The 26,364-nt window shown below is 39.3% G+C and overlaps 2 protein-coding genes across 6 annotated transcripts in view; one reads left to right on the top strand and one right to left on the bottom strand.

The window, feature by feature from the left end:
- LOC105464631 (membrane-spanning 4-domains subfamily A member 4A-like) overlaps positions 1–26,364 on the top strand; it is a 356,637-nt gene that overhangs the window by 113,458 nt on the left and 216,815 nt on the right. For 3 of the 5 annotated variants that reach the window (XM_071074542.1, XM_071074541.1, XM_071074540.1), the window contains one exon: positions 25,947–25,979. The gene's annotated coding sequence lies outside the window, so the exon portion shown is untranslated. Of the gene's footprint in view, positions 1–9,440; positions 9,581–25,946; positions 25,980–26,364 lie in introns of those variants that run through there. The other 2 variants (XM_071074544.1, XM_071074543.1) reach the window with 2 other exon arrangements.
- LOC105464622 (membrane spanning 4-domains A1) lies at positions 6,443–21,503 on the bottom strand. Its single transcript, XM_011712652.3, has 7 exons — positions 21,359–21,503; positions 13,967–14,141; positions 13,383–13,502; positions 12,180–12,236; positions 10,361–10,597; positions 9,455–9,556; positions 6,443–8,233 (listed from the first exon to the last, which is right to left on the bottom strand). Exons 2-7 carry the CDS (start codon positions 14,123–14,125, stop codon positions 8,015–8,017), a joined length of 894 nt encoding a protein of 297 aa, XP_011710954.1. The 5' UTR covers positions 14,126–14,141; positions 21,359–21,503; the 3' UTR covers positions 6,443–8,014.

Genomic DNA, 26,364 nt, shown 5'->3' on the forward strand with positions numbered 1-26,364 from the left:
CTCTTCCAACTATTTTATAATATACAGTAAATTATTAGCTCTAGTCACCCTATTGAACACTAGCACTTACTTCTTCTATATAACTATATTTTTGTACCCACTGACCAGCTCCTCTTTATCCCTCCCTCCTCACTACCCTTCCCAGCCTCTGTTAACCACCATTCTATTCACTACCTCCATGAGATCATTTTTTTTAGCTCCCCCATATTGGTGAGAACATGTGACATTTGTCTTTCTGTGTATGGCTTATTCCATTTGACATAATGTCTTCCAGTTCCATCCATATTGTAGCAAATGGCATGATTTCATTAATTTTGATGGTGGAATAATATTCCTATATATACTATATATATCCCATTTTCTTTATCCATTCATCTGTTCATGGACACTTGAGTTGATACTATATCTTGGTTATTGTGAATAGTGCCACAATAAACATGACAGTGCAGGTCTCTTTTCAATTTTCTGATTACCTTTCTTTTGGATATATACCTAGCAGTCAAATTGCTGGATTAAAGCTTTTGGCAACAAAGAAGATAATCAATAAAATAAAAGAAAGAGACGTACAGCATGGGAGAAAGTATTTGCAAACCATTCAACTGACAGAGGATTAATTAACAGTATGTATAAGGAACCCAAACAACTCAATAAACAACTCAATACAAAAAAATCTGATTTAAAAATAGGCAAAATAGACATTTCTCAAAAGAAGGCATACAAATGGCAACAGGCATATGAAAAAATTTTCAACATCACTAGTCATCAGAGAAATGCAAATCAAAGCTATAATGAGATATCATCTCACCCCAGTTAAAATAGCTGTTATCAAAGAAAGAAACTAAATGCTGGAGAGGATGTGGAGAGCAGGAAACACTTGCTCACTGTTGGTGGGAATGTAAATGGGTACAGCCACCATGGAAAACAGTATGGGAGCTTCTTCAAAAATCTCTTTAAAAAATTAAAAGAGTAAATTTTATGGTGTGTGAAACAAATCTCAATACAAATAATTTTACAAGATAACCAGTGATGTAAGTCAGCCCACAAGAGCTAAATAATAGTATAATGTCCTAGTACATAGGACAAAATAATTGCTCAATAATATAGCACAGGCAGAAGCTCAATAAATTTGGAGTATTAGAAGAAAACCTCTTGGAATAAGAAGGATTTGAGATGAATCTTAGAGAATAGGCAGAAATTAGTACGAGAGAAAAAAGAGAATAATATTCCATGTAGGGGAACAATATCTAAACAGGATGAAAACAGAAACATTCTGTTTGTGTTCAGGAGCAATAATTGAATAACCAGGCTAGACTGTGGCTAAATTGGGGTGTAATGAGAAGGCAGTAGAGAAAAGTTAAAACAATACCATGCAGGATCTTAAATGTCCATGGCATCTGGACTTTAATTGGTAAGCACTGGAAAATCATTCAAGGTGTCTAAGTAGGGATGTAACAATTCCAATTAATCGTTTATAAAATAAGTGAAACAGCAGGAGCAAATGAGAAACTAGACCTAAATTGAAGACCAGAAAGAAGAGGAGAGTTGGATTTTAGAGACATTTTAGAGTAGACAAAACTTAAAGTGCATGAGGAACTTCATTAGATACAAAAAGTGAAAAAAGAAGAAATCAAATACATCTCTCGGCTGTGAGTATGGAGAATGGGGTGGATGCAAAGGGAGATAGACAGGAAGCTGAAAAGGAGGTGTATGGGAATTGGACCACGGGCTCAGATTGGACCAGCTCTATAGTTTTACATTGCAGATAGGAGATCATTCTGAAATAATTTGTAAATACCCAGACATACAGGCTTGGAAATTAGATGAGTAAACAGGATTGAAAATGCAATTACATGAATTAGTGACCTAAAATTGATAGACTGAGTTATGGGAGTGGATGAGAGTTTTGTGGGGAAGGTGACGCTTTGTAAGGAATGTGCACATTTGGTTGTCAGAAAAAATGAAACTAGTGAAGATGAAATTGTGCATGTCTAAGAAAGTAGGAGAGAGAGTTAAGAGTGTCCCATCTTGGAAGCTAAGGAAGGGCATGTGTCTCAAAAGGCAAGGAAGCAACAGGGAAGTGTTGTTAAAAACAGATTGCACAGAATGAGAATTGAATAGAATCCACTGGTTTCAACAATTAAGAAGTCATTGGCAGCATTTGGGGGAAACAATTTTAGAGAAGTGTTAGAGAGAAAAGACAGACTGTAATTCACTGAAAAATGAACGCCATATAAAAGCATTCAAACTTGAAAGCAGACTGTTTTTGAGATGTTTGGTTGTAAAGGAGAGGAGAGAGAGAATTCAGTGGTCTGCAGGAGCATCTAGGCAAGCAACTACCTCAGGATGGTGGGAGGTCTAAAGCCTACAGGCACAGCTAGATTAAAAGGGTTACATTCATTCAGCAAATTCAACAAATTCAGCTTTCCATGTGCTTGGTACTAAGTGCTGTGTATATAGGAGTAAACAACATAGACAAGAATTCCTGCCTTTGTGAAGTGTACAGAATTTAGGTGCATTAGTCTCCATCTCACTAGTGAGCAGTCAAGATGATGGTACAGTTTAGACACTTCTGTTCACTTAGAGCTAAGGTTCAGTCATGTCACTTATAATAACTCCTTGACAATTGGGTGTTGTAAAATGTTCTTCAAAGCAATTCTTGCTCATCTTTGATGGAAACAACTACAACGGCCAATATGATAGCAACAAATCTGTGAGGTGCAGCATCAATGACAAGAGCGATATTGCTCCATGAACCAGGTGAGATCAAGGAAAAGAGAAGTCCCCAGCCCTAAAGCATCAGAAAGCTCTCACTGTGTAAATAGCTCTGGCACCATTTTTCATCATCTTCTACAGTGACAGAGTTGCCCAGAGGTTTATCCACAACTTTCTGTACTTTTATCTTTATAGGAAATGAAACTTGTTGAAGTCACGCTTTTGCGTTTTGCAGGAAACAGCTGCAGTGAATCAGAGTTGATGACAGGAGCAAGGCATCACGAGATGACAGAAAACTTTAAGACATTACATGAGACACACAATTTTTCTTCTTTTAAATAAACTTGAATTAGGTGTTTGTCAAAAAAAAAAAAAAAACCTAAGAACCATCTAGGATATACTATTTTGCAGGTCTTTTGTTTGCTAACGCGGAACTGAGAGATTCTCTTAAAGACTTTTTCTTTCCTGAGTTCTCTTGAAAATGTTTAATTACGAAAATTCTGAGAAAGACAAATTCAAAAACAGGCTCTCATTGAACGGGACAAAATGAAGTACAGTTCAGCAGAATTGAGTTTTCTGCAGGCGTTTAGCATTCTAACCTAGGATGCATGCTATTTTTTAAATCACTAATTTTCAAGGCAGCTGTACTGATAAAAACTTCAACCAAATTAAATGTAAAGGAGTTTAATTGAGCAATGAACCATGTGCGAATTGGGCCACCTCCTCGAGCCAGAGGCTCAGAGACTCCAGCACAGTCACGTGATGGAAGAAGATTTATGAACAGAAAAAGAAAGGTGATGTACGGGAAAAGAAAAGTGACGTACAGAAAATGGAAATAAGGTAGAGAAACAGCTGGATTGGTTATAGGTTGGCATTTACCTTATTTGATCACTGTTCGAACAGTTGACTACATTTGATTGATCAAAACTTAGTGGCTGGCACAAGTGTAGGTGACCGTCTGTTTACATCTCCACTTGTTATAGTTCATGATGTAAAGAAAAACCTTTAGGCCAACCTTAAAATATGTAAGGAGGTGGGCTGGGCACGGTGGCTCATGCCTGTAATCCCAGCACTTTGGGAGGCTGAGGTAGGTGGATCACAAGGTCAGGAGACTGAGACTATCCTGGCTGACATGCTGAAACCCTGTCTCTATTAAAAATACAAAAAATTAGCTGGGTGTGGTGGTGGGTGCCTGTAGTCCCAGCTATTCGGGAAGCTAAGGCAAGAGAATGGCCTGAACCCGGGAGGCGGAGCTTGCAGTGAGCCAAGGTCGTGCCACTGCACTCCAGCCTGGGTGACAGAGCAAGACTCTGTCTCAACAACAACAAAAAATTGTAAGGAGGCAGCTTTAGGGTAGACTTGATTTAATTGGAATTATCTGGGGACCTTTTAAAAATCGCAATGCCTAATGCTAGCCCAGAGATTCTAATAATTACATCTGGGCTCAGTTTAGGCAGCAGGGCTTTGGAAAACTCTCACTTCATGCTAATGTGCATCCATTTGGTAACCCCTATTCTAAATTCCTTCTGGGGAGTCCAAAGTATACCAAACCTCAAAACCCAAACAGTGTGGAGTAAAGTTGTGTTCTTCTTTCTTTCCTTTACTTCCTTTCTTTCTCTTTTTCTCTTCCTTCCTATTTTTCCTTGTTTTTTTTTTTTTTTTTTTTTTTTTTTTTAAAGAACAAAGTTATCTATTTTTTCATTGGTTGCTTGTGCCTCTGGTGTCATATTTAAGAACTCATTGCCTTTTCAAGGTAACAAAATGTGTACCTATGTTTTCTCCTAAGAGGTTTATACTGTTACCTCCTACATTTAGGCCTCCATTTTAATTTTTGTGTATGGTGTGAGGTAGGTGTCCAATTTTATTCTTTTGCATATGGCTCTCCAGTTGTCCCACCACAGTTTGTTGAAAAGATTGTTCTTTTCCCATTGAGTTTTCTTGGACCTTTATTGGTTATCTTTTAATACATATGCTTATATCATTCTCAATTAGGCACTAAGATTTTTGAGATCAGGGAGCTTCTCCTATCTTTATCCGTACCCCTCCATACTTAACAAAATGCTTTACCCGTAACAGGTACCTGATTAACTAATTTCTCTTTCTCCAGCCCTAAGAGGAGACAACTTATTTATTCTTGCTCAGCATTTTGCACTGCTGAGCAGGCTGGGGTCAATAGAGGATAATTGTAACTTTGCCACCACATGATTCTGTCATGTTCATTTGTTACTTGGTACTTTTTAGCTCAGAACACACAACCAAGTATTCCATAAAAGGAAACTCACTGATGTATCGAAGACTTAACCTATGAAAATTTCAGATTTGAACCCCTCCATCAGTGTTTTATGTTATACACCAAGAATTTAAAACAAATCAAATTTCTTAAATGAACTCATACTAAATGAATCTGAAGTAACTATTTCTGTGTTTTGAATCTTTGACTATTCTCTTGTCAAAGTGAAATTAAAAATAAATTTTCTGGGTTTTAACAGGTGCTAGTACTTCCTACTGGTCGACATTGACAAGACTTTAAATGTAAAGCTACATTTTGAATAATAAGAGGAAACATGTATCTTGCTCATCGTTTCTGTGCTCCAAAAGTGATGTGTAAAAAGAAAGAAAATACCCTACATATCCAATAATAGAGGAATGGTAAATTTATATTGATTCATGAAATCCTAAATTGAAATTAAGTGATGTTTATGAAATTATATATCCATAAGGAAAAATCTATGATATGCTGTTACATGTAAAAAGCAAATATTATGCAGTGGTTGTAACTGAGTAAACTTATCTATTACTATGAAGTAGGATAATCAACCATCCTGTTTGCCTGGGACTATCTTGGTTTTAACATTGAAAATCTTGTATCCCAGAAAAATCCCTCAGATTCAGACAAACTGGGATGGTTTATCACCTTATTATAAACAAAGATTATAAGACAACCAGAAGAAAATGAAAAGAAGTTATGTCAGCCTCCTAGTCAATGAGTGCAATTGGGTTTTCAAAGCTTATTTCCTTTGTGGATATAATATTATTTTTACGAAAATACAAATTGAGAGGAAAAACTAAGACTGGAGAATATATCTTCCACTTCTTGGCAAAGCATGTTTACTATTGGCCAATGCTATTATTTGACTCTATATTGCCAAAGGGATCATCGGAGAGAAGGTCATAGGAATTTTCATTCTTCTTTAATAGCAGACATTAAAGATGTCCCCTATTTTAAGAACTTATGTGAGGTCAGCCAAAACTAATTATTTGAGGTTGTACAAATGACTCAAAATTCTTGGAGAAACCATGGGTTTGGAGAGGAATCGTCATATATATTTCAGAAATGGAGAAAAAAATAAGATAGAAATAACATCTTGTATTTTTTTTAAAGATTTCTGACTTTCATTTTTTTTTCTCAGGCCTGCCCCTACCATGCCCTATCCTACTTCTCTCATATATTTCAGTCATCTGGAGTTCTGGGAGTAAGGAATCCATTATCAATGACCTATCCCATGAACATTGTCTTTGGGAACCTGTGTAAGACTATATAGACATGAATATTTGATGACCTGACACCTCACAGTTCAAACCTAGATTGGGGTTTTGTAAATATGAACTCAAGGCTGTAAGAGCCTCCCATGGTCTAATGTTTCAAGAGTAAAGAAGAATAGACAAACACCCATGTTGGAATCATCTGTTGCAGAAAAGAGCACAAAGATAGTTTTATTAATTTAGAACGAATTTTGAGAACTTTACATAGACAGAAATGTTCTATCTCCTTTTTTTTTCTAATTTTGAGGAATGTCTTCCACTAGTGGTCTCTAAAAATGTAGAAATATCGCAGGGAGTGTAAATTACATTGTCTCTTTACCTGCCACAATCTGGCAGCACTCATCATGTAGCAAATGCCCAAATAATAGACTACAGATTATAGTGACCTCACCCTAGGTTAACATTATTTCTAAGTAAGGTACTAATATATCTGAATTGCAAAGTAAGGCAGCTATTGACTCAGATTTGGCATTTTAATTACATTGTTTCCGAGTAGGATATTCTGAGAATGTCTATAGCACTTAGTGTCTGCTTTATATAAACTACCAGTTAATTATATATTTATGATGCAAGTAGTTTTCCAAATGTGGTAGAAGTCTGAGTCTTTTTGTCCCCATAGGTAAAATCTGACTCTGACCCTCTGTGTCTCTCAGTGCTTGTTTAGTGCTGCTCAGAGGGTAAGTTCTTGATAAAAGCTGTTGACTTGGCTCTCACAGTTTATGCAGACATTGGAGAGACAATTTGGTTATCTCAAACATCACAGGATTTGAGTAAGAAGACCTCGTTGTGAAACGAGGCTCTCGTAATTACTAGTTATGACTGTTGATAAGTTACCTTTTCTTGTTTACAAGTTATTTGACCTCTTTGAATTACTTGTAAAATAGAGAGAGGGATGTTTTCTTGATCATGGAACATCAGATGAAGTTATTTGATGAAATACTTTGTCATCTGGAAATTATAAATACAATGAAATGTTGATTATTATTTGAAATTTGGGCACCTCATTGTGGCATTTTCTATGGTCATTTTTTTCTTTTCTTGCATAAAGGCTAAAAGTAGGTAGACATGCAAACAATAGCCTAGAGTGGGAGTCAGGAAGAGTTAAGGCAGAGACATGTCCATGTATAAGCTATGCTGTTTTTACAAAAACAGATGAGTGTTGGCCATTTAGAGCTTCCCTCATGGGGTGTGGTAACTCTAAGAACGTGCCACAATGTCAGCCCTGTAGAAAGATAAATGGAATAGGTTCTGTATTGTCCCTAGTTGTTATTTTTTTAATCGTCCTTAAAACAGTGATGCCAAAGGGACTCCACCAAAAGCATAGATGTGGAAAAAAAAAAAAAAAAAAGATAGTTTAGGAATGTTGTGAAGTAGTCATATATCTTTACCATCAGGTGCAGTCTCTCTGGTTGCTGATGGAGAAAATGAAAAAAAAAAAAAAAAAAAACCAAAACAACCATACTAAAAAGCCTATCCAAGGAACAGGTTAGTAGGAAATCACATTCTGAAGCACTCATTCTGCCTTTCTTCAATGTAAGAAAGTTGCTCAAAAGAAGAATCATGACAACACAAGCTGCTACAATGGCTACATTCTCTACATTCAGTGTAAGAGAGAAGGGGCTATGGTCACTCCATGCAAACGCCAGATAGAGATGTGGTGGGTATGTGCAGAGTACCTCAAGAAATGAAAGTCAGCGTGTCTCTTGGAAGCTATGAACACTAATGTTTAAAAAAGGAAACAGAAAATAGAAGAAATCATTTAAGGAGAGCTGTCATTTTCTATTGGTGAAGATTCCTGATCTTGGGGAGGTTCTGGAAAGTTTGTCTCTGTTTCTTCTTCTTCCTCTTCTTGGATTGGAATAATTTCAATGTCTTCTTCATTCTTTGGTTGGGAAGATGTTTCAGTTAGCCCAACCACTTCTTCTTTTATTTCAATGACTTGTTCTTTTTTTTCTTCAGCTGACAGGAGAACTACGCTCTAAAACACAAAATTAAACAAACTATTCTTTACTTTTACCATTGACACTTTTGTCAACAATCTCTACAAACATTTATCAAATAGCTCCTGGTTTTTATGCTACTTATTATTATATGCCTTTAAATGCCAGGATTTATTTTGCAGGTGCTTAAATCCTTATCAAATCACTTATTAAAACTCAAGTCTGAGTAAATCTTCAAGGGCAGCAGACATTTACCATAGTGCCTGGAATGACCACGTGGTATTGGGAAAAGAACGTTGCAGTAATAGAGGAGTTTAGATTGTTGTTCTGATTTGCCTTTCGTGAATATAACTCTGGGAGAAGAATTTTCCCTCTTTGATACTATTTTTCTTTAAATGCAAAATGAAGTAATTAGTGATGATTTCTAAATTCTATTCTTAATCTAACAGTCTGGTTCTGAAGCAGTTAGTAATATATCTATTATTGGTCTCTTTTTTTTTCCATTTGTGGAGCCCTTTAACCTATTGTCTTGGAAGAGGAATTAGGTGAAAAGTAGGGAAGAGGGGAATACTGAAAAATGAAACCAAAGAACTAGTGACTTTAGTCAGCCTTCAACCTTCAACCATCTTGCTTTTACACGCTGAATATGGAATCACAAAATCAGGATGGAAGCCTGAAGTCAAGCAGCAGGGAAGGTTAAGAAGAAGATGCACAGAGGCGGAGCACGGTGGCTCATGCCTGCAATCCCAGCACTTTGGGAGGCTGAAGCAGGAGGAACACCTGAGGTCGGGAGTTCAAGACCGGCCTGGCCAACATGGTGAACCCCCCGTCTCTACAAAAATACAAAAATTACCCTGGCATGATCCTGTAATCCCAGCTACTTGAGAGGGTGAGGCAGGAGAATCGCCTGAACCCACGAGGTGGAGGTTGCAGTGAGCCGAGCTCGCACCATTGCACTCCAGCCTGGGTGACAAAGTGAGACTCTGTCTCAAAAAAAAAAAAAAAAAAAGAAGAAGACGACGATGCACAGAATGTAGAACTGTGGGCTCTAACTACAGACTTATTTCAAATTTCAAGACATCGTTCCTTACTATTGATATCATTCGCTTTCTAGAAACATGCCATGACCTTTTTTTTTTTTTTTTTTTTAAATCAAGCTCCTAGTTTCAACGACTCATCAGATTACATTCTCCATAAATGATCCTTTGTGGATGTGGATTTTCTAGAGGGAGGTTGTGGCCAGAGGGGCTACTACTTACAGATTTGGGTCTGGAGCATGTTCTTCTCCATTCATTCTCAACGATGCCAGCTATTACAAGTTCCTGGAAGAAGGCAAAGATCAGCATCACTGACAAAATGCCCTGAAAAACAACAGAAGAATGAAGGTAAAAATGTAATAATGACACAAAAAACATTGTTGATATTCAATAAGTTATTGTTGACTATAATTGAATGATTAAGAGGTCAATTCTTTAGACAAGTAATGATTAGCTGTGAGAACTGCTAGTACAGGAGACAGCGTCTTTATAACCCTAACTCTAAACACATCTTTCAGCATCTTTCAGCACACAACAGATGGTTAATGTGTATTGCTGATAGAAAGTAAGGTATGAATAATCAGTTGAAGAATCAATTCTATATAGGAAAGAATAAGTAATGAGTCTCAAATTAAATTGCATTCAGTCTTAGTTGGTATGGAATCATGCCGAGGGGACCTCTTCATCCTTGGGGTATGCATTTTTAAAAAAATCTCTTTCAAACTCTATGTTTAAAAGTCCTTGGGCAAAAGACATTCATAACATCTTAGGTATTTCTTCTGTGCTCATCTTAGTCAATATAACGATAAATATTAATGCCACTAATGATGTTAACAATAATTGATGTTAAAGCCAATGCTTATGTAGCACTTCTAGGTACCAAACACTGTTCTAAATGTTTTGTATATATTAACTTACTTACTACTCAGAACAACCCTATTAGATAAATAGTGTTACCATCCCCATTTTACAGTTGAAGAAGTTGAGGCAGAGTGTGGTTAAAATTCTTGCCCACAGCTACATAGACAATAACTAGCAAACTCAGGTGGTCTGGATGAATCCAGAATTCATGATCTTAATAAACCAGTCATCCTTCCGCCCTGGAGAGCAATCCAGTTTCACACTTACCAGGAACAGAGATTGTATGCTGTAACAGTATTGAGTAGATGGAGAGTTTTTCTCAGAGGGATTAGCTGGTTCACAGTTGTATATGTTAATATATAGTGTGTGAACTCTAATAAAATTCAGACTCTCCATTTTTAAAAAATGGGAAATTTTAATATTAAGTATGTCCATGATTGAAAGAATCATTCCAGAAATGGCAGCAAAGAGGCTCAATGAATTCATTATCATTTTTCCTTTGACCTGAAATGGAGACACAGATTATTAATTGGGTTTGATTTCCCTTTGGAAAACATAGTCTGGGAGGGAATTCCAAATGCTACTCCCCTGACTCACAAAGCAACTACAACTAAATATACTGAAGTTCTCTTGGTTGTTTTTAACGTCCTTGTCTCTATAAAATAAAATCATGTCTCTATCCTGTTCTTTTCTCCGTCTTCCCTATCTCATTCACCATCCATCTGTTTTACAAAGCAAAATTTCTAAGAGTAACCCTTGAATCTATATCTTGTATCCTTGCACTTCCTTCACTGCCACTGCCACCATCCTAATAGGCATTCAATAAATATTTGTTGAATAGGTGAAGATAAATATTATCCAGTTTATTATATGCCTTCATAAATAGGTAGAGGGAAGAGAGAGAAGACGGTTCTTGTATCACACTTTAGTGGGATGGTATTGTGAAGTCTAGGTTGGGAAGGTTCAGCTAGAACCCTCTAGATCTGTACTATCAAATAAATGGAAATTAAAAGAGCAGAAGCAACAACAGTAACAACACCTATCCCTGCTGCCATGGGCTGCGATCAGCCCCAGTTACCTATCTTCCAAAATACAATTAGGGCTGATGTCTCTGGGTAGCATAAGTGCGAGAACATCAGTGTGAACGTTCTACCTTGCAAAGATGATAAAAGGTTGAAACAGGAAAATATAAGTAACAAGTACCGTAATGATATGAGATTATTGATTATTATTTTATGCTGCACATATTTCATTCCTGGCTCTACGACCTACACATGGCAAGTCAGTAGGTCTGGCTGTATCTGGAGAATAATTTGATGTCGTAAAACGTTTTTCCCCCAAAACTGAGTTTTTCAGGCCACTTTAAGAGGGGAACCATCTCAATCCACCCATTCCCTTGTTGATTATGAAAGTGACTCAGTTTAGTAAGAGACAGTGTTGGGGGTGGAATTTTTTGGGAGCAAACTTGCTGGTAAACTTTTTTCATCCATACAGCATCAGCATCTCTGCAGGCCAGTTTCCTCTGGATGTGGATGAGTCGCTAGGGGTTTTATGGGCAAGACCGCAGTGTAGCACCGTATAGCCTCTGAAGCACCATCACACACTCTACTGCCTTTCAGCTCCATTGTGACGTCACATGGTAGCAAGGACTGTTACCCTTCCTTTCTAGGTGAAAACTCAGAGGTACATAGAGGTAAACTGACTTGTTCAATGTTATGGCCAAAAAATAGCTTAGCTAGAATTTGAATCAATCATGACATTGATCAGATAATTTTCCTAAAGGGTGATCTGGGAGAAATGATAGGACTTTCAGAAAGGTCTATTATTTTCACATAGCATTTAACATTCATAAGACTCTAGGTATGGTTTTCATGGATCTGCTTTTAGTTCTGTTCCCATGAACAAACTTCAGATAGACCTCACTTCTAAGTTTTTTCATGAATAAAATCACAAGAACATTGTGGAAGGTCTTTGCTTTTTAGGGCTGAGAGGCTGTGATACCTTGGCTTTTTAAGGGCCTCAGTTTTTAACCGAAAAAATAGGTACTTCTCTGACACGTGGGAAAGAAGGACATATGGTTACTTGCCAAACACTTCCTGGAGTTTTTCTCCGTTGCTGCCAGGAGTGATCCGGAAATAATATACTGTAAAAAAGAGAGGTGGGGGAGGTGGAGAGGGGTGGGCAAGGCAGGAGAAAGAGGAGAGAGGGAGATCACTTTTTAACATTGATAACTGGTCAGAAAGAAGCCTACACTTTCAGCAACTTTCACACAACCATCCACCCATTTTTGTCACTTTTATTCATTTTTCGGCCGTCATAGTTCTCCTTTATTCAGGCTCAGTGACACTAAATTCATGCCTTTTACTCAATCATCGGGATCTGTGACTAGGATTATAATAAGACCAAAGAGACAGAATTCCTATTTCCTCATCAATTAATACTCATACCATGAATTTTAAAGTTTTATTTTTAGTTTTTCTTTGTTTTTAACTTGTGGAACTGCCCTTTGGGGGTTCACAGTGACATAAATGACTCTGATGACCTCTGAAGAGTGAATTGATGCAGAAAGAAATACTTGACCTGAACGGCACAGGCACTCCATTAAAACACTGGCTGTTACAGGAAGTGATGATGACTATTTTTCATCTTCCTTTTCTCACGTTCAGGCTGTAGAATGGAGGAAACTCTTGTTCTAACCCATCTCTACTTGTTTGGAAAATTTTAATCCTGGACTTACAGTGGCAACTATGAAAAGTGTCATGGGGAAATAAACATCACTGTCCTATGTGCCACACCCAGACAGGGTTACAGATTTGGAAAACATGTACATAAAACAGCCAAAAGAGTGCTGCTCTGTTGATAAGCAAAATAAGACTGATTTGTGATGGGACAAATTTCACCAGGTACCATAGCAACTAAACAGAATTGTAAGCAAGAAGGAGTAGATGGGAAGAAGTGGATGCTCCTGCTCCCTCTTGCTTTCCAAAACATCTTGCTATCTAGTCTAAAAGTCTAGGGCCACCCTCCCTACCAGAACTGACTTTGGAGTGTTCTTGCTTTGGACAGTCCCTGTGAGATCCATGCAGGGCCCCCTTCTCTGAATTCACATGAAACCGGAACACTGACTCTCAACCATGGGATTTATACTCAATTTGGTCAACCTGTCTTCTTAATTAGTTTAACCCAATAATATTTCCCTCAACACAGAAATAGTCTGGCATATCCCTGTGGAGCCTTTTAACATTTTTGTCTGCCTCATTTCCCGAATGGCTGCTATTCTTTTACTCACCATAATGCCTCCCCACAGAGGGTACCACACAGTCACACAGATGGGTGCATAGATCCCTGCTGGGATCATCAGAAGACCCCCCAGGGCAATGTGGAAGAGCCCATTCATAATCTGGACAGCCTGGGGAGAGAACAGAGGCAGCAATGGATGAGCCAAAATCATCACTGCTAGCAGGCAAAGACAAGGTTGGAAGCCCTGACTCCTGACTTGGAGCTGTGAGGAATGCCTAAAGGAAGCAGTGGAGGTGCCAAGAATTTTGTCTTTTTCTTGTTCAAATCTGTTTCCTCAACCACATGGGTTATTTCCAGGGAGCAGGTATGCCTGGGATTCTGGCAATGGACTGGGATGGGGGACCCCTGAATATACAAACCCCAAAACCAAAAGGTGACATAAGATCACCCAGAGGTTATCTAGGCGGTGACTTATCTGATGCACCTGATTTGGCCCGCTGTGTTAGACGTAAAGAACACACCAGGTTGGGTCCCAATTCTTCAGGTTGGATTGAATTCTGTATGTGGCCTACAGCATCAGCTTCTGTCAGCCAGAAAATCCCTATGACTTGGGATGGAAGGCAACGGACTTACCCCCAAAGCCTTAGATTCCCTCATGAAGAAGCTTTGCGTGGGACCCACCAGTGAAGACATCCTCCTGAGGAGTGGTTTTGGACCAGGTTGCATAGCAATAGGGCCTTTCATTGGCTCTGCTGGGAAAGTCCCATTTACTGAATTTCTGGGTGTTGTCATTTTACTCTCAAAACTCCTAAAAATAAAACAAATAACAAAGTGAGGAGAGCAAGAACAAGATTTTTGGCAATCTTACCTTGTGTCATGCATCTGAATGCTTCTCTCAGCATTTCCACTATGAGTGTCATTGAGGGTAGACATGGCCTCTTCCGAGTGACCTTGGATCTTAAGCAAGGCCTACTGCTGAGTTCTGAGAAAGGAGATGGAGGGGTTGTTTAGGAAGAGCATGTGGGCCCAGGAGTCCCTGCCAGTGATCTTGGCAACTGGGTTTGGGGCATACTTTATCTTTGTAGAGAACACCTTGCATATGTGACTGCATGTCCTCTTTGTTTCTTATTCCTCGATGCTTTTCTTGTGCTTTAATATTGGAAAATGTATTTTCAATGGACTTGTCCTTGTCCTTTTGCTTATCTGCCTTTGTGCATTATGATGGGCCAGAGGCAACATTGCAGAGTACGGTGAGGACTATCTGTAGAAGCAGGAGGGGTCGATTCCAGGCCTCTTTCTATCTCTAACTCTGCCACCTTGTGCAAGTCACATCAAGAAGGCTCTCTAGGTCGGGCATGGTGGCTTGCGCCTGTAATCCCAGCACTTTGGGAGGCCAAGGCAGGCGGATCACCTGAGGTCAGGAGTTTGAGACCAACCTGGCTAACATGGCAAAAACCCATCTCTACTACAAATACAAAAATTAGCCAGGTGTTTTGGTGTGCACTTGTAATCCCAGCTACTCAGGAGGCTAAGGCAGGTGTATTGCTTGAACCCAGGAGGCAGAGGTTGCAGTTAGCTGAGATCATGCCACTGCATTACAGCCCGGGCAACAGAGCCAGACTCTATCTCAAAGAAAAAAAAAAAGGCTCTATAGGGCTTTCTAATGCGGTATGTAAGACTGTGGCCTCCTGAGTCGGATTGCCTAGGTTTCAATAGTGATTCCTCTATTTGTTCTGATGTATTGGGCAAGTTCTTTAAATTCGCTGGGCCTCAGGTTCAACTGTAAAATGGAAGTAATAATAATTCTTATCTCATGGGCTGCTATAACACTTAACTGGGCTCATGGTCTGTGCATGGCTAGTGTCTTTTGGTTCAGGTGTAGCTCAAATGTCAGCTCCTAGAGGAGCCTACCTTGAACCCTCAACCTATAACACGTACTCCTATTTGCTGTCTTTTACAAAATCCTATCTTATTTGCTTTACGGCATTGATCACTGTAGGAAATTACCTTATTTATTTATTTGCTTATTATCTATCTCTTCCCCCACAGAATGGAAGTGCCATCAAAGTTGAGATTTTGTTCTGTCTTGTTCAGTATCTAAAATAATTCTTGGATTTAGTTACTTCTTAATAAATATTATCGAAGAAATGAATGTATGCAAAGAACGCATGTTGGAATAAATAGTTATTTTTGTTGCTATTCTTGTTCTTCTTTGTACTTTACTGAGCATTAGTTTCTATTTTATCCTTCTGTAAAATGAGAACAGTACCCCTCTCTGAGATGTAAGACATAAATAAGTTAACATATGTAATTGTGCCTAGGACAGACGGAGAGTGTAGTAAATGCTATTTATCAGTTTTCATGATTTATTCATTTCTGAAGTGAGAAGGCAATTAATAATGCCCTTTACAGCTCAGATATTTTAAGATTCTGTTCAATCTTCATCTTGGGTTTCCTTAGTATTCAGTTGTTTATGTTAAGCGCTTATGTGGACTTGATTGGGTCTTTCCTGGAATCTGAAAATCCCTCTTTTGAGGACACATCGTTGCTCTTGTCTTTACTGATTGTAAGTCATGTAAGATGTATTGGAAATCAAGACTGTCTATTCAGGTGACATATCTTACTGAAGCCAGCGCCGTATCCCAGCCATTAGACCACAGGCTGAAGTATATCTTACTGAAGTCAATCAGAGCTGAGTAGCTGCAGATGTGATGTAAAACAGGCAGCTGACTACTGTCACTCACATTTATACCTACTTTACAGCTAGAAGCAAATTTGATTCATGGCATCTCATCTGAGTCTTATAGACTCAGTCTTATAGAATAGGCAAGGAGTGAATCATCACCTGCGTTTTATAGAAGAGGAAACAAGGGCACGGAGAAGTTAGGTTACTTGTTCCAAGTTACAAAATTAGTAAATATTTATTTGTTTGTTTGTTTGTTTTCATGACAGGGCCTCTCTCTGTCGCCCAGGCTGCAGTGCAGTGGCATGATCACAGCTCACTGCAGCCTCTATCTCCTGGGCTCAGGGGATCCTTCTGCCTCAGCCTCTGGAGTAGCTGGGACCACAGGCAACCACCGCCATACTCAGCTAATTTTTATATGTTTTTTAGAGATGGGGTCTTTCCATGTTGCCCAGGCTGGTCTTGAACTCCTGGACTCAAGCAATCTGCCCGCCTCCACCTCCCAAAGTGCTAGGATTACAACCGTGAGCCACCACGCCCAGATAAATCTTCATCATAAAGATTTAAAATGAAGACTTGGATCTCTCAAATGAGGCGTCCAGGGTACCAGGCTGCTTTGTCTTCTGTGAGAAAGAGGAATTCAGCCTTTCCCTTATGAACCCCTCTTTTCTCCTTCCAGTATATGCACTATTTGAATGACTATAAATCGATTGAAAATTATTATCTGTCTGGCGCATGGGCTAGGGGGAAGAGAAGAAACTTTGGTTGTTTCTCACTTGATTTTGCCCCTGCCCTAGATAGCCAGATGCCACACGATCCCGGGGATCTGCTTTGACCTCTAACAAAAAGGAATATTTCAATATAGCCCACTAAAGAGTTTGCATACTGGTCACTAGGTAGGATTTCTAGAGCTAGTCCAAACCTCAGAAACCATTCTGTTCATTTCACAAATGAGGAAACTGCAGTCTGGGTATAGAATGTGCCTTGGTAAAGACCTCACAGTTAGTATCAGAGCCAAGCTAGAAGGCAGTCACCATGGCTCTGACGTTGATGCTTTTTCTGCTGTACCATAGGCTAGTCCAGATAATTATAGTTGTTTACTGAGCACCTACTGCATACTAGGGATATTGTATATGGTATTGCCAACTCACTCAACACCTTCATAAGTAGGCATTTTGACTACTTTCTGCAGATGAGGAAATGGAGGTTCAGACCTCTGAAGGTTGTATGGCAAGTATAGAATGAGCTGGGAGTCACTACACTCCGCCCTAGGGGGTAACTTTAGTGAAGATTACTTAAAGTGCAAAAGTCATCAATTATTTGAACTGAAGGAGATGATTGGACTACCGTTGTTTTAATTTCATTTTATTAATCAACTGCTTGATTAAAGCTGTGTCTGTATTGTTGGTGAGAAAAACCTTTTTTGTAAGCCAATTCTACTTGGGCTGTGCCTGTTGTGACTAATGGCAATAATGACCACAAGAGCTGTGTGTGTGTGTGTGTTTATGTGTGTGTGTGTGTGTGTGATATTTTATTTCTCTGTTAAAATGGTATCTCACGATGGCAGCTATATTTCTACAAGACTTAAATATTTGTATAAAATAGTTTATAAACAAACACATGAGTTCTTTCTCTGTTTTTTGTTTTTTGTGGAAACTATCTCTCTGTCATATATATATGAGATGAGATATATATATTGAGAGATATATATCTCATATATATGAGATGAGATATATATCTCATATATATGAGATGAGATATATATCTCATATATATGAGATGAGATATATATCATATATGTGAGATGAGATATATATATATATATCTCATATATATGAGAGGTAAATATATTAATTGATTTATGGCATTGTGGGCTGACTCTGTAATGAAAAACTTTCGTTCCATGAGAATTAATAAATACATAAAACTAGCCCACATACTCCTATGGAGATTGTAGATTCTCGCAGTTTTGCCTTATCATTAAAATAAATTGTTCACAATGACTTAGTGCCCAATGCACAGCTATGCTCAAAGACTAGTTGGTAGATTAGTAGGGGTTATGGACCACATTAGCCAAAATAGGATAACAATAAAATTTTACATTTGCTGGTGTCCAAATCAGCATGAATGTTAAAATCAAGACTCAGGTGATCAGTCAGTACCCCATTTAATTACTCACACTAACTCCTGCAAATATTTTTTTATTTTTATTTTATTTTATTTATTTATTTATTTATTTATTTATTTTTGAGATGGAGTCTCGCTCTGTCGCCCAGGCTGGAGTGCAGTCGTGCGATCTGGCCTCACTGCAACCTCCGCCTCCTGGGTTCACGCCATCCTCCTGCCTCAGCCTCCCGAGTGGCTGGGACTACAGGTGCCCACCACCACGCCCGGCTAATGTTTTGTATTTTTAATAGAGATGGAGTTTCACCGTGTTAGCCAGGATGGTCTTGATCTGCTGACCTTGTGATCCGCCCACCTTGGCTTCCCAAAGTGCTGAGATTACAAGCGTGAGCCACTGCGCCAGGCCTGTTTTTTTATTTTTAAAGGCACCCCTGTTTTCATGTCCATCCACTGAAGAAGATCTCACAGCCTTTATGAGTTTTGGTTTGAATAGACTTTTAAGTCCACTCGTACCATCATATACTGAGAAATTTAAAACTGCCTCACTTTTTTTTTTTTTTTTTTGAGACGGAGTCTAGCTCTGTTGCCCAGACTGGAGTGCAGTGAGGCGATCTTGGCTCCCTGCAAGCTCCGCCTCCCAGGTTCACATCATTCTCCTGCCTCAGCCTCCCAAGTAGCTAGGACTACAGGCGGCCACCACCAAGCCCGACTAATTTTTTGTATTTTTAGTAGAGACAGGGTTTCACCATGTTAGCCAGGATGGTCTCAATCTCCTGACCTCGGGATCCACCCACCTCAGCCTCCCAAAGTGCTGGGATTACAGGCGTGAACCACCACACCCAGCCTAAAACTACCTCACTTTTGTTACCTCACCTTCATTCTTTTCCACTCAAAATTGCTTTGCATTTTTATTCCTTCTGGCCTCCTGTGCACTTATCTCCGAGGAACAATGCTCTTGCTTCCCTTCCCTCAGTGCTTTTCAGCCCATCTCAGTCCAACCAAGCTGTTAGCCCTTCCAAGAAATTATTTCTGCTTTGCACCTTCACTCTCCCAATTTCTGGCAATATGTAGCAGACAGTTAATCTCAGCTCTCTTGCTTGCTCCTCTTGTGGTCTCTGTAAGTTTAGGGTAATAGTTGCCTTCCCCATTTCAAAGTATCATTTTGAGAAAATGAGATAATTTGCATTTGCTAAGGTGCTAAATACTCCTTTAATGACTAAAATGTACTGCGGTGCCCCTGAATCCCAAAGCTTTCTTCTTTTAATCTAGCAATGTTCTTGGCCACTGCCCAGGCTCCCTTTTTCTTCACCGCAGCTTCTTCAAAGCTTTGCTACCCACTCTCTTCCCCTACCTCCTCTCCACCCACTCACTTCTCAATGCTTCGCAACCAGTTTCTGCTGGTCACTGAAACTGAAACTTATCTTTGAGGACTGTGCTGTAAAGTCAGTGGTCTTCCCTCAGGCCTCATGTCTCAGATTGTTTTATTTGTTTCTCCTGCCACCAAGGTTTAGATAGTTGGGACCACATTTCACTTTAGCTCCATCATCTCTCAGTCCATCTTCATCTTGGCTATTCGTCAGTCAGTGGCCAAGTCATACCATTTCTACCTATGCAACACATTTTGCATGTGGGTCTGTTTTCTATATCCAGAGTAACCTGTGAGTTTCTCATTTCCATTCATGCTTTTCTGCCTTCAGTCTTTCTCTTTTCCAATCCATTGTCCACAAGGCCACTACATCAAGCTCCCAGTCACTGCTTTGAGTGATGCTCTTCCTGAGCCTGAACTCCTTTGCTGGCCTGTCATTACCTGCTGGCGAAACCCTTCATCTGACCCCTCCAGGCCTTTGGAATTCAGCCGTGTATGACTTCCCAAGCTCATAGCCCACTCTCACCACCAGAGCCACTGGTCTACACATGTCCTCTACCTTCTTTCTTGAACCTTCTCAACTTTGAAGTGTTCCTTCTCCCTCCCTCTTTGCTTTCAATCAAACTCTGCATTAGATATGCTCATCACCTGAGGGCGTCCCTGCTCTCCTTGCCTGTTTGCAAGGAATTCTTCAGAGCTCCTAGCTCTTTGCTTTCCTTACTAGACACCAACTACTTTCTTCGGAGAATCCTGTGTCCTACTAGACTTGCAGAGGGAACCTGTTTTCTATGTCCTATGAGTTCAGTAATGTTAAGCTGAACATCAAACTCAGCTACTTCCTCAGGGAAGCTTTACAAATGCTCACAATGGCCAGGCACAGTGGCTCACGCCTGTAATCCCAGCACTTTGGGAAGCTGAGGCAGTCGAATACCCTGAGGTCAGGAGCTAGAGACCAGCTTGACCAACATGGAGAAACCTTGTCTCCACTAAAACACAAACAAACAAACAAAACGCACACACACAAATGCTCACAATGCTGGATTAAACATTTCTTTCCACCAGATTCTCAGTGAGACTAAGCCATTTTATGGGAAACAGGGAGTCACTTATATACTGGATTCAGAAAACAGTAATAGCATGATTAAAATTAATCCTTGTTTTCCTTCATTAGAGCTACCTCCCACCTGCAGTGGCCCCTCTCGCTCTTGGTTTTCCATGTGATAGATTTGAGGCAGGATTTCGTGCTCAACTTGATGTCCACAAATCCCCTCCAGAAAATGTTAGCCTGTAAAGCCACCTGTACTTCTAGGTATATTTACATTTAATGTAGACAAAAGCATTTAAAGGAAGAGGAATGGAGTTTTTTTTCATTATGGCTATGACTGTTTATTTTCTCATTTGGTATTGGGAAGTCCTAAGGGATGCAGGATTTTAGTTCTAATTTTCACAATATAGTGGGTATTACCATTGACCCCATTTTATAGATAAGGAAGTTGAGCCTTTAGAGGTTTAGCGATTTGCCCAAGGTTATATGGCTTGTAAGTGGTAGAGCTCCAGTTTGAACCCAATGGTTTAGAAACCATGATTTAATCTCTATGCTGCAATCTACTACTTTTGTGGAATGATTTCACAGTTGACTGCATAGGGTAATTGTTGAGAGGGAGAGTGGTTAGAGGAGTGAGTGGGCAGCAAGCCTTGATATCATCACCCCTCCTTAAGTAATAGAACTTTTAGGAAGTCTGACTAGGGAAACTCTAGAATTAAGACCAAGAACCTCCAGTTTTCAAAACCATTCTATACCTTATCCATCACCTCCTTTAAGTCATGTAAAGAAAACAAATTGATGCCTTACCTGAGTCTCCAAGGCCTCAAATCTCAAGGGCTGATTTGGATGCTGGCTGCAGAGTTCAGTGGGTGCAGCTCGTTTCTCAAGCACACTGGGAGGGTGAGTGAGGTAGTCCAGGCCTGAGGATGAAATCGCTGATAAGATACCAGGTGACAGGAAATCAGTAGCTTCCGCTACCTTGGGCTTCGCTCCAATTACTTTGGTTTAACACTTACCATAGCTGAAGGAGGTGCAGAAAAAGTTTCTGCCTTACCAGGTTTCACTTCTTGAAAAAGACCCCAGGGGACTGCCTGGCATGCTCATGTGACCTTAATTAGAAGAACTTCTGCAGCCCCCACCCTATAAGCAGGTGTGGATGGCGGGTCCCTAAGGACAAGAAAGAGTCTAGAAGTTGGCCAAAGATGGACTGTTAGCACTGGATTTCACCTTCTTGCTTCACTTTTAGGGCTGAGTAGGTGGGGAGGAGGCATCCATGCAGAGATTCAAGAATCACTGAGGCTGTACACTTGGGAGCACTATACTTAGGGGTCCTCAAATATTGTCCTCATTTGCTCACACTTAGGTTTCTAATGAACCATGTATATATCTTGTGTCAGATTTAGCAGAAATGGCCTAAAAGTATACTTCAGTGCCGTAGTACATGTACCCAGCCACTCAAAGCAAGAATTAGCCTCCATATTTGGAGATGTAAATTGAAATAGCACTTTCACCTCTGAACCCACCTTTTTCTTCCATCTGGCAAGTTCCCTTGTGTCCCCTCTCTTTTTAGTCTAGTCTGGAGCCGCAGGGTCATCAAGCCCAGTGCTAGATCAAGTAGGGAAATGGAAGAAGTTGGTGGTGTCAGGAGAGTCTAAATATTTGGGATGTGAATCAGAGTTTTGCCCAAAGATATTGTCCTCTCTCTCCCCCTACAGTATTCAACTTTTATGTTCATATGTGGAATTTTTTATTACATTTTTATTTTCTTGTTCATTGCTTCATTTTATTAGCGATACAGAGCTATAGTTAGGTAATTATTTGTTCGTTTAATCTAAAAGGATGAAATATGGTAGGCAGCTCTGTTGCCTAATTCGAGGTTCATTCCTGTCTCTCTTTTTCATCTCTTCTCTCTTTCTCTTTCTGCCTCTCTTTTTAAATTTAAAATAGTTTGGAACCATAGGATTAGATCCACTGGGAAGAAGTAGTTCTGGGAAGGCTGATTGTGGTGTGATATTTAAAAAGATGCCACTTTAAAAAAAAAATCATTGGAGCGGTTCATTAGGGGAACTGGCTACCATTTGAATAGAGAATTTACTTCTTCAAGAATACTCAAAAAGCCATGCAGTCACCTCTCAGAAATGCTGTAGAGTGAAGGAGAGTGGGAACAGAAGATCCATCATCCATTTAACATTCTAATTGAGGGTCTATGCATATCTGCTGAAATGCTTGAGTGGTTGGTGATGGGAGGACAGTTACCTAGGGTCTGAGTTGTGGATGATTTGAGGTTTGAGTCCTGGATGGGTGGGGTGATTAGAGGCATGTGCCTTCATTTTAGTTGGCATGGGAACAGGGTCAGGACTTGGCAAATATATGGCAGCCAAGGGACTTGAGTTGTGGCTGCACAACTTGGTCTTTTGCCTCCTTTTCTCTGTTTGAGCCCTGTATTTCCCTAGTCAGTCTCAGGTTGTTTGCTACTTTGTGGCCAGCAAGATAACTTAGGTGGCTCTATGTATGATTCTTCCCAAATAAACTTGAACTTTAATTTGTATGAATACATAAACATTTACTTGCCTTTGCTGATTTGAATGATCAACATTTTAGTGCCTGAGTGTGTTGAAATTCTCACTACAATTTGGATTTGTCAGTAGCACCTTGTTTGGTGTATCACCATCACTCTTCCCCCAAGGCGTGAGAATATTTTATTAGGTTGATAACATATGTAAAATATTTCTCTTTGAATTAAGCCTATTTTCATTATCTAGTAACCTTGCTTCCAAAAGACAATCTTAAAGTCTACATAAAAGTGTGCCAACTTTTATTCAGTTTGTATTTTCCTGACGTGAATTTCCTTTTTACTCTCTGCACGTCCTAGCACTCCAATTTTTTTCATCATTGCCCTCTGTGTGAAAACTGTATGCTACATCATAATTATTTGTGTCCTTGCCTTAATCAGCCATTGTCTCCTTGTCCCTTGAAAGCAGGGTCAGTTTTTGGGATTGCCGTGTCCCTGGCAATCCTGAGAAAGAATAGTTCTGTTTGGCTGTTTCTTTCACCCAGGCGATTGTCCCCAGGCTCTCCAAAATTAAGAAGTAACATTATGCCATGTTCCCAACTGCTCTGCAAGGCCCTGGCACCCAGAATTATCTGCTGTTGGAGGGTTTTGGTGTCAGAGAATTGGTAAAGGAGACATAGGGCTCGTCAGAGGTGAGGCTAAAGATCTAATTGCAAATAGGACTTGGTTACAGGTCAGAAAATCCCATTGCTGCACTTGTAAATAATTCGTACTAAGGAAAATGTAAATCGAAGTACTTAAGAACTTTATAGTTTACAGGGTCTTCTTTCTATTTTAAGGGACTGCTTTACATTTGGAACAGCTAGGAAGGTATTATTAATTAAATAATTACTTTTATGTCAAGAATTGTCCACATATAAACCTTACCCCACATATAATATTGATTCTGTTTTATAATTGTGGAAACTAAAGTTCAGGAAATGGAGGAAGCCATTCCCAAGTTGCAAAGCTGGTAAATGGTAAAATAAGTGATGTTTAGAGCAAGAAAATCTCAATGATAAATTTTAAAAGCTACCATTTACTAAGTGATTTTTAAGTTCCAGGCACTGATAAACTCACTTTCCACGTTTCATTGAAGGTTCACAGTAAACCCATTAGGTAGGTATTATGATTATTGAATTCTAGTATAAAAATTTTAAGCCCACAAAGATTAATTTGTTCAAGTGACACAGCTTTAAATGGCAAAACATTTATTATTATTCGTTTTAAGATATAAAAATGTCTGATGTACTCCCGTGTGCAGATTACTGGATCACTCCCTTTGCTTTTGTGATGTGGGAATATAGCTGAAGAAAAAAATGCAATTATATGACCTCATAGTTATTGAAAAGAGTTTTTTTTTCTCTTATGTACCAATAAATATGCTATCATTGGAGACTGATATGTAACAGTAACATTTTTCTGCAGGTGTTGACTACAAAAATATCATTATGTAATAAACAATTTAATGAAAACAAGATGTTTTGCTTTCTCAATTGTATTTCTCAAAAAATTAAATAATATGTATGAAAAATTACTTGTAACAGTGGGACAAAAAACCATGTACCCACAGCCATGATTAGAGATACAAGAGTGTCGCTGATACCTTTGAAGGCTCTCGTGTTATCCTTCCCCAAGTCACCCTCTTTATCAGAGCTCATCATTATGCTGAATTTGGTGTTTATCACTCTCTTCCTTTTCATTATATTTTGTCTTTCCACATATGTTTATATTTCACATGACATATTGCTTAGTTTTTGTGTTTTGTAATCATTATTTAGGTAGAATTAATAAGATGTTCTTTTGTGACTTGCTTTTTTTGCTCAACATTAAATGTGTAAAACTCATCTTTGTTGATTTGCTTCGAGTAATTTATTTTTAGCAATATGTGGTCCTCCAGGAGGGAATGTGGTACAATTGATCTGTTCTCTGTCCCTGGACATTTGAGGTATTGCAGACAATCCTGCTCTGGAAACATTTGTACACGTCGTGTGTTGCACACATATAAGAATTTCTCGGCCGGGCGCGGTGGCTCATGCCTGTAATCCCAGCACTTTGGGAGGCCGAGGCGGGCGGATCACAAGGTCAGGAGATCGAGACCACGGTGAAACCCCGTCTCTACTAAAAATACAAAAAATTAGCCGGGCGCGGTTGTGGGCGCCTGTAGTCGCAGCTACTCAGGAGGCTGAGGCAGGAGAATGGCGTGAACCCGGGAGGCGGAGCTTGCAGTGAGCCGAGATCGCTCCACTGCACTCCAGCCTGGGCGACAGAGCGAGACTCCGTCTCAAAAAAAAAAAAAAAAAAAAAAAAAGAATTTCTCTTGTATATATTAACTAGCAGTGGAATTGTTGGGTGATAAAGCATGTGTATCTTTACCTTTACTAGGGAATTAGTTTTTAAAGTGGTTGTCTTCATTTACACTCATACCATCGTGGTAGGAGAGTTCCTTTCATTCCACAATTACTTAAGAAATTGAATGCTTTTCATATATTAACTTTTGTTTTCTTCTCCTGTGAAATGGCTATGCATGGCGTTGGACTAAGTTCTCATCAAGTTGTATTTTTCTATTAATGTATAGGAGGATTTTACATATTCTATATCTCATTAATTTTGTTGGTTATTTCTGTTGCTAAAAGGCTTTGATTTGTAGCTGCTCTTGTCACACTTGTGTAACATTCTTAATAACGACTAAATGGGTTGTATCAGTTCCTATTGGTACTATTCATGTTCTGGGATCTGTTTGAGAAATTCTTTACTACCTTGATGTTGTAAAGAAGTCTTCTATCTTTATTTCTAATAATTTTAACCTTTCTTCTTTCTTTTGTTTTTTAAATTTTATTTTAGGTTCAGGAGTACATGTGCAGATGTGTTATACAGGTAAGTGGCATGTCACGGGGGTTTGATATACAGGTTACTTTGTCACCCAGGTAATAAGCATAGTACCCAATAGTAGCTTTTTGATCCTCACCCTCCTCCCATCCTCCACCCTCAAGTAGGCCCCAGTGCCTGTTGTTCCCTTTTTTGTGTCCATATGTACTCAATGTTTAGCTCCCACTCATAAGTGAGAACACATGCAGTATTTTCTTTTCAGTTCCTGTGTTAGTTTGCTTAGGATGATGGCCTCCAGCTTCATCTATGTTGCTGCAAAGGACATGATCTCATTCTTTTCTATGGCTATGCAGTATTCCATGATGTATATGTACCACATTTTCTTTATCCAGTCTACTGTTGATGGGCATTTAGGTTGATTCCATGTTTTTGC

The sequence above is a fragment of the Macaca nemestrina genome, chromosome 12, assembly GCF_043159975.1.
Source record: "Macaca nemestrina isolate mMacNem1 chromosome 12, mMacNem.hap1, whole genome shotgun sequence".
Lineage (NCBI taxonomy): Eukaryota > Metazoa > Chordata > Mammalia > Primates > Cercopithecidae > Macaca > Macaca nemestrina.

Bases quoted from the DNA above. Each gene is read 5' to 3' on its own strand.
- LOC105464622 (XM_011712652.3), bottom strand. From the start codon at position 14,125: ATGACAACACCCAGAAATTCAGTAAATGGGACTTTCCCAGCAGAGCCA. The intron at 13,503-13,966 runs GTAAGTCCGTTG...TTCTCTCCCCAG, and splicing joins GGGAATCTAAGGCTTTGGGG to GCTGTCCAGATTATGAATGG. The intron at 9,557-10,360 runs GTAAGTGTGAAA...GTTGTTTTTCAG, and splicing joins GCATACAATCTCTGTTCCTG to GGCATTTTGTCAGTGATGCT.